The sequence below is a fragment of the Centropristis striata genome, chromosome 9 (assembly GCF_030273125.1).
Source record: "Centropristis striata isolate RG_2023a ecotype Rhode Island chromosome 9, C.striata_1.0, whole genome shotgun sequence".
NCBI lineage: Eukaryota > Metazoa > Chordata > Actinopteri > Perciformes > Serranidae > Centropristis > Centropristis striata.
The window spans coordinates 24932880-24940944 of record NC_081525.1 but is presented as its reverse complement, the minus strand read 5'-3'; the positions used below and the strand labels follow the sequence as shown (position 1 = coordinate 24940944).

At 34.9% G+C, this 8065-nt stretch overlaps 1 protein-coding gene across 1 annotated transcript; it reads right to left on the bottom strand.

Moving 5' to 3' along the window:
• Positions 1-2371: 2371 nt before the first annotated feature.
• zgc:101100 (uncharacterized protein LOC445169 homolog) lies at positions 2372-8065 on the bottom strand. Its single transcript, XM_059341689.1, has 4 exons — positions 7623-8065; positions 6427-6614; positions 4825-5000; positions 2372-3531 (listed from the first exon to the last, which is right to left on the bottom strand). The coding sequence occupies exons 1-4, from the start codon at positions 7769-7771 to the stop codon at positions 3025-3027; spliced, it is 1020 nt and encodes a 339-aa protein (XP_059197672.1). The 5' UTR covers positions 7772-8065; the 3' UTR covers positions 2372-3024.

Below are 8065 nucleotides of genomic sequence, written 5' to 3'. Positions count from 1 at the left end.
GCGCGCTACGCCGAACAACTGACGTAACCGGTTTGGAGAATAAAGCAAAAAATATCAGTTGTGCGTAGCTCATTGAATAGCTGCTTCACACTGATCGATTATTTGACAAATTTACACTTTAAAGATAATTGAAGATAAAATACAGTGAAGACATTCAAACATCTGCAATCTGGTGAACATGTAATAAAATTATATTAGTTAGTTAGCGCATTTAACACAAATTAGGAGATGACTGTCAGAAGGGGATCCTCTCAAACGTGTTTTTTTTTTTTTTTTTTTTTTGCCCCAGGTCCATCCAAAGTAATTATTTTAAGTCAACAGAGCTGAAAGAACTACATATCATCACCCTGTTAAATGATTAAATAAGTTTTGCAGGAAACACAAAAAAACAGTGTGTAACATATGACATTTATTGATCATTTCACTCAAAAAGGATGTAACAAAGGACGGCTATTGGCATAGTAATAACATGCCTTTGTGACTTAAGCCAGATATGGTAACACTTTATTTTGAAGGTGTCTACATAAGAGTGACACATAAGAGTGACACAAGCCTGTCAGAAACATGACATGACAAGTATCATGAGCATTAATGTTACTTCAAAGTGTTATTCATGTTCAGGACACATCCCATGTCATGTTTATGACACGCTCATGTCACTCTTATGTAGACACCTTAGAGTAAAGTGTTACCAATATTAGTGTCAACAATAAAACACTGATAAACTAAACTGATAACTAAACAATCTCCCTCCAGCTCTTCTTTGCTGGGTTTTTATTTGATACCTATGGATGTGGCAAATTGTCAAAGAAGTGATGATCTTAAAGGGGTAAAATCACATGATCTGATCAACTGAGGATGTAGGTGATTTTACCATAGGTGGCCAGCATCATGAGGAGATGATTTAGGCAAAAAAAAAAAAAAATTTGACAAAAAATGACTTAGACGATTATTTTAACAGTGTGACGATATTTTGTACTTAAAGTAGCAGTACCACGGCGTATAAGTACTCTTTCTCCATTCAAACTTTTACTGAAGTAAAAGTATAAAAGTTCTTAAATGAAAACAACAGGCAAAAGTAAATGTATTCACTATGCAGAATAATGTTCAAACTACATTCATTACTGTGTAAGGAGCATGATATTGTTGGCAATTAGATCGTTATTTAAAATGCTTTCTTTCTTTTTTATTGATGAAATCTTTATTTTCAAAGTAACCAGTGTAGCAATACCACAGTGTAGCAAAATTCTGTTACAAGTAAAATAAGTAAAATTAATCAATTCGACATGTAATTTAAAGTATTCAAAATATACTTTAAAATACTGAAAGTATTTAAAGTCTATTCTTTAGTTTGCTTATTACACAGAAATTAGGGGATCATTGTCCAAACATGTTTGTTTGCTTGTTTTGCCACAAATGTATCCAAAGTGTGACCACAGTAAATATTTTGCATCAAAAAAGTACTTAAATCTTGTACTACAGTATAAGTAGCAATGCACTGTAGAAACACATCATAATGTATTTGTTATTTATTTGTTTTGTGTTGAACTAGTAAGTACAAGTTAGCATATAAATGTAGTGGAGCAAAAAGTACAATATTTTCCTTTGGATTGTTGTGGAGTAAAAGTTTAAAGTAACATTAAATGGAAATACTTAAGCAAAATACTTTAGTAAATGTAGCCCACTTAGTTACTTACTGTGGAAAACTGAAGCTGCCAAGATTAAATGAATAAATACATAACATTAATATGCCATTTAATGTACCAAAAAAATATTTAAGTAAAATAAGTAAAAAAAATTTTTTTAGAGAAATTGATAGTTGTGCTATTTTTTTGTTTTGTTTTTTGCTTCTTTGTTTATTTACCTTTGCATTAATTCCCCTATTTATTTGCTTTCATTTTCATTTTTCTTCAATTCAATTATTTTTAAAACTTTTTTTACATTTATTAAGTCATTTTTTTTTTTTTAGTTAATTATGTATTTTTTCTTTGCATTTCCCCCCCTTAATTTTTCCCCTAAACATTTTTTTCTCCATTACTTTTTTATTATGCAAATTAAAGAGCTGTCATTCAAAGTGTGTTATGGGGTAAACTCCTCAACTCCTTAAATAAATAAAATGAAATAAATACATTTTTTAAAAATAAAGAAAGGAGGGGCGTCCTGGTGGCTCACACTGGTAGAGCGCTTACCACTAAGGCTGAGTCCTTGCTGCGGCGGAGCTGGGTTCGAATCCGACCTGAGTTCCCTTTGCCGCGTGTCTTCCCCTCTGTCACCCCCTTTCACTCTATCACTTTCAATAAAGCATAAAAAATAATCCAAAAAAATAAAGAAAGGAATAGGTATGTAGATGAATAAATAAAAAACAGAAATATAATTTAATGTCCCAGGTTTTTTTGTATAACAAATTTTTATTCAACATTTTTTTGGTACATTTAATGGCATATTATAAAACCATTTTCTTACAAACTTATTTATTAATTTTTTGACTTTGACAGCTTAAGCCCACAATAACTTCCCACCACTGCTTAAAAATCCAATAAAATGCCAATAGATCCTGATAGAATTCATATATATATATTCTTGCTAATGTGAGGAAAACCAAAAACAACAACATAGAATTGAGGTACAGATCATTTTAATCTCACATTTCTATGCTGCAGTGCCTAATTACAGATAAGGAACTCTCAAATGCTTGTACCATCATTGTTAGGGTGTAGTTATTGGCCAAAATAATGCTGAAGGAAAAAATGTAAATGTAGTGTTTATGGTGCTTGTGATGCATTAAACATTAAACTCATACCAGTGGCAACAACCTGTAGATGTTAAATCAAACCAAACATGGAATAATGACTGTACAGAGAGATTGTTCAATAAAGCTAAATATAAAATAAATGTTCTGTCTGTAGTCAGGTTGACTGGGACAAGGCAGTAAGTGCTTCTTCACTGTCTCTTTTCCCATGCGGGGTTGCTTCAGGTGTACCTGAGTCCACAAGGAGCAGAGATGTCAGGTCTGCAGGTCTACAGTTACAGCCCCAGGTGAGGGTGAGGCACAACTTTACTGGAACAAGCAGTCTGAAGGGAGAGGCTACAGTTTTTAGTAACTGACGATGGGTGAACCCCCAGGGCGGAGCTGTGCTGTTGTATGATGGGCCAGAACACCGGGGGAAGGGCGAGCTCGGTGGACAGCATTCCCACCAGCGGCTGGTGAGGCGGGTGGCTGTAGCGCTCCCCCGTCATGAAGGGGAACAGTGGAGGAGAGTGAAGGTGGAGGGCGCAGCGTGAAATATCAGAGTCTGCAGGAGTGAGAGGTGGACAAACATCCCTCGTTTTATCCACATGAGGAGGAGGGCAGTGATGAGGAGGAGGGACGTGGCTGTCAGAGTGTGATGTCATGTCCTGTTTGTCTTCAGTCCTGACGTCCTCCTGTCCCGCCGCGCTGCGATGTGGTGCCTCCTCCAGACTGTGGTCTCTGGAGAACGGGGAGCACCTCTGACCTTTACGAAACTTTGCCCTCCTGTTCTTGAACCACACCTGGACAAGAGAGAGAAAAATAGCAACGTTAAAGCTTGTTTACAATTCCTGCATAGTATGTCTTTAAAGTGAAACATCATACAACGGTAAGACAAATGGGTAAATATGTCAACATCAGACACCATGTGTATCATTGATATTAAAATTAAAGATATAAACAATATTTTTCTATTCATTTATTTTATCCCTTTATTGTAACATGTATGCAAGTATATCTATTTTTTCATTTACCATTCCCTCTCTGGATGTATATATAATGATCTTGGATCTCTTTTTTCAAAGGTATCCCTAGAAAATGAAAATTAAATTGCGTATAAATGTATGTTGCTGGCGGAAAGATTTTATTTTGATAGAACATTTGTACTATTTTATTTTATTTTGTTTTGTTTTGTTTTATTTTATTTTATTTTATTTTAAACCAGGCAATATCATTCTCATTGCCTGTATATCCATTTGCATTGCCTTATTATATATTAACAATACATAAAAAACACATCTCACAAAAACTTTAGAGAAAAGAAAGAAACTGGCTTTAAAAGACTAAAAATGAATAAAAAAATGTTGGGAACATCTAAAAGATTTGATGAAATCCTGATGTAAAAATAGCAAAGACATAAAAGCAAAAAAATAGTGATCAACACAACAATAGAAGGCAACAAAAAAAGGTTTTTACAGCTGATTTTGAGCAACACTTCCCTGTTTAATCGATCAGTTTTCTAAACACATGAGAGAATGTCAAAGTTGTTTTTTTTAAGTTTTGTTATGCAAAATAGCCTGTTACAGAATTTATGTATTACATCATTGGATTAGAATTATTGATACATTAATGTTTAATATTGGAGCTGATAAATGTGTAGCTAAATCTAATTAATGTATATACTTTGGGGTGGTTGAATCTCTAATAATTTATCAGTTGATTATGCTTTGTATTAATAATCTGAATCTCCAAAGTAACTTCAGCTTTTGAATTGATGTAGTGAAGAAAAAAGTAAAATTTTTCCCTCTGAAGTTTAAAACAGCATAAAATAAAGTACTTGACTAAATGTACTTAGTTACTTTCCTAAAATACACGCAGCATATATGTGTTTTTTTCTGTACTGCATCATTCCTTAAAAGATTCATATCATCCACTTTCTTCGCCCCATTATAGTTACATGTCTGAGAATTTTAATAAAATATAAATGCAGCAGGTTTTTATTGATGCTTTCCAGCTAAATATTAGCAATAAATGAATGACTATTAACATGCATTATTCAGCAGGTTTACAGTCAGGAGTGCTGGGTGTGTTGCCACCTGGATGCGAGCCTCTGGCAGGTTGATGCAGACAGCCAGCCTCTCTCTCATGCCGACATCTGGGTACTGAGTCTGCTGGAAGGCTTTCTCCAGAGCCTGCAGCTGTGACACGGTGAACGCCGTCCGGCTGCGGCGCTGCTTCTGCTGGTTGCCGTACCGAGCCTCCAGGATAAGCTCTGAACAGAGAGAGAAACAAAAACAACAATGAGTCAGCATGAACTTCTCTCCAACTTACTGTGATAAGGCAGATGACAGTGAAGTCTTTTAATACTGTTATTAGGGATACAGGAGAGGTTGGACCTGATTTAAGACTTTTATTAATTTGAAGAAGTTACCTTTATTCTCACAGTAGACTCACATAAAGTATAAATTAATAAAAGGCTTTGCACTTGTGGAAGTTGTATCAGATGAATGCCAGATAGGAACAGTCAGGGAAAAGGTGCAAAGATTATTCACTGAAGTCAAAAAGAGAGACTTCAGGAAAAAAGTGCACAAAGCTAAATTAATAGATATCATTATGAAACTTCTCGAGTTTATAACTTACATTCAGACATTTTTTAAATTATATGTTTTGCAAGTTTATGTTCAACTAATATGATTATGAGATATTATCTCAATAATAATGTGCTTATTTGCATATGTTTCCAAAACAGAAATCTGAATATTGGATAAAGACACGTTTCAAATGTGTGTTTCATTGTGTTGACATATTAGTCAATGATTTTACAGAGGGAATTTTGGAAATCTTTTTTTTTATCACTCCATAAATACAAAAAAATGTCAACAGCAAAACAAAAAAAGTTTTTTTTAGGAAAAAAGTGTTCCATAAATCATCAGGCTATGAATAATTTATCTTATCTTACTTATCTTAACCAATAATAATATTTTCTAATTACTTTGTTGATTATATTTTGTTTTATTCATCTGAATCTGCCAAGTGGCCACAGTTTGTACAGATGTAGTGGAGTGACAATACCAGCCACTGAAAGTATGAAGTAGCAGGTAATACAAACACTCAGGTTAAGTTTTTCAAAACTGCAAGTAAGAGTACTTGAGTAAATGTATTAGTTACTTTCCACCACAGTACTCCATAGGACCATGGGAGGTTAAGTTGGGAGGTTAAGGGAGTGAAGGTGTTTATATTGGATTCTATATTATAACGCTGAATTATAATACTCTTTTTAACTATTTATCTTATTTTATTCTATGTCACTATGTGAATCTACAGTTATAATTCATATGTGATGACCTCAGTGAATAAATGTATATGTGACGAGCAATATCAACACAATGTCACAGTTTTGTTTTTTTTAATTCAAATGCAATATCTCCTCTGTGATGAATGCAAAAAGGGGTCAAGTAAACCAATAACGTTTTTTTAAAAAAGCTTTTTAAAAAGTTTATATTTATCATAATATTTTGGTAGGTGAAAGCAGTAACACTCATTCTGTTCATCGCATCACTTTGTATTAATTGGGTACGTGTATTTTTCAATAATACATGTAGCAACATTGTCCAGGAGAAGATAAAATCATTTTAAACTTTAGACTACACTTTGAGTGTCTGAGTCCCCTGCAGTGTCCGGGGACTACGCCGACCCACCTGCCAGTCTCTCGGCCACAGACAGGGTATGCACTGCGGGGCTGGCTGCGGAGTACACGTGGTACTGCTCCGCCATCTGGTGGTGCAGGTCGAACAGCACGGAGTTCACACCGTGGAGGGGAAACACTGCTCCACCTCTGCTGCTGCTGCTGGACGTCCCGCAGAAATTCAACGAGTTCATGTTGAATCTGAGCAATGATATGCAGAAGATCAAATATGTTATTTCTGGTCAAATACCTCTATATCGATATTGCAACGGTAATGTACAACTGACTGATTTTACAAAATAATTTCTCAGCAAGATTTTTTTTTATAAATATGACTAACTATGACTAAACACCTACAATTAGATATCCAAAATCTAAGACGGCTTTTAGTGTCATATGACACCAATATCGATATATCGCCCTGCCTTTATTAGAGTATACTGAGGCAGTAATGCTGGATTTATGAGGTCTATGTAGCAATTTTTGCAGAAGTGCAAAAAATGGTATTATCTGTCTATTTGGTTAATTGTTGGACTAAGAAGCCAACATATGCACACATCTGCGACTAGTTGTTATTATTATAGGGACCAACATTATTTTAGTTCTCCCTAATTTAGATTATTGTTGTTATTGGTTTTATTTCCCCTTTTTGGCCCATTATTACAATGTTCATATCGTAAACTATAGAAGTAAATTTAAATGTCTGCATTAATTAGTGATAATTCTGTTGGGAAATTATAAAATATAAAAAAATATATATTATTATAATCATTATTATTATGTATCCTGCTAAGTTGACACAGGACATAAGACAGCAACAAAGTTAACACGAGCAATATGAACATTAAAAAAATATATGAAAACACACACACACACACACACACACACACACAATGAACAGCCTTAGAACAAACAGCAAATTAGGCTACATCAAACATGAATAAGAAGTGTTCATTGACAGGACAAACACGTTCAGTGTTCATTGTTCAGTAAAATGAATCCTTTATCCTGTTTTTATTATCTAACAACTCTGCAGCTATTTTAAAGCTTATACCCATTTAAAAAAACATTTTAACGTGGATATTACAACTCAACAATCTGATTTCATCGACATCCAACATACAATTAAAACAGCTGAATTCTCCCTACATTCAGAAAATGAAAACATCCATAAAAACTTAATTTGTTTTAGTGTCCCCTGGTGTTTACCTGAGCTCCGGAGCGTAAGATCCAGGTGCGCCTTTATGCACAGAAGTCTGCACCAGGTGAGCCGTGTAGTCCGGTATACTTCCTAGTCCGGGTTTGGGCCTTAAATCCTCCCACAGCAGCGCTCTTTGGATATAATTCTCCGAAACCATTCTCACCCACGACTATTTAAGAAGCATTTACCCAGGCTCCCCTCAGCCATTAGCCAATAGAAAGAAAGGTATTAGCCGGGATTAGGTGGGATGAGGGAAGAGAGGGGGGCTGCGAGGAGCTCAAGTTTTTGAAACTATTGAACTTGAGAGATTTATGCCAAGGATCCCCCTATAAACGAGCGTTTCATTCCCTCCCGTTAAAACAATTAAAACAATGTGGTGGGCTAATCTCCGAGGCAGGACAGATTAAAATAACAGCCTTTGATTGTGCTCTCCTTCTCGGTCCCTTTTCTC

Excerpts from the sequence above, each read along its gene's own strand:
- zgc:101100 (XM_059341689.1), bottom strand. The coding sequence starts at position 7,771 with ATGGTTTCGGAGAATTATATCCAAAGAGCGCTGCTGTGGGAGGATTTA. Across the intron at positions 6,615-7,622 it reads TCTTACGCTCCGGAGCTCAG|ATTCAACATGAACTCGTTGA; the intron begins GTAAACACCAGG and ends ATCATTGCTCAG. Across the intron at positions 3,532-4,824 it reads TGCCAGAGGCTCGCATCCAG|GTGTGGTTCAAGAACAGGAG; the intron begins GTGGCAACACAC and ends TCTCTTGTCCAG.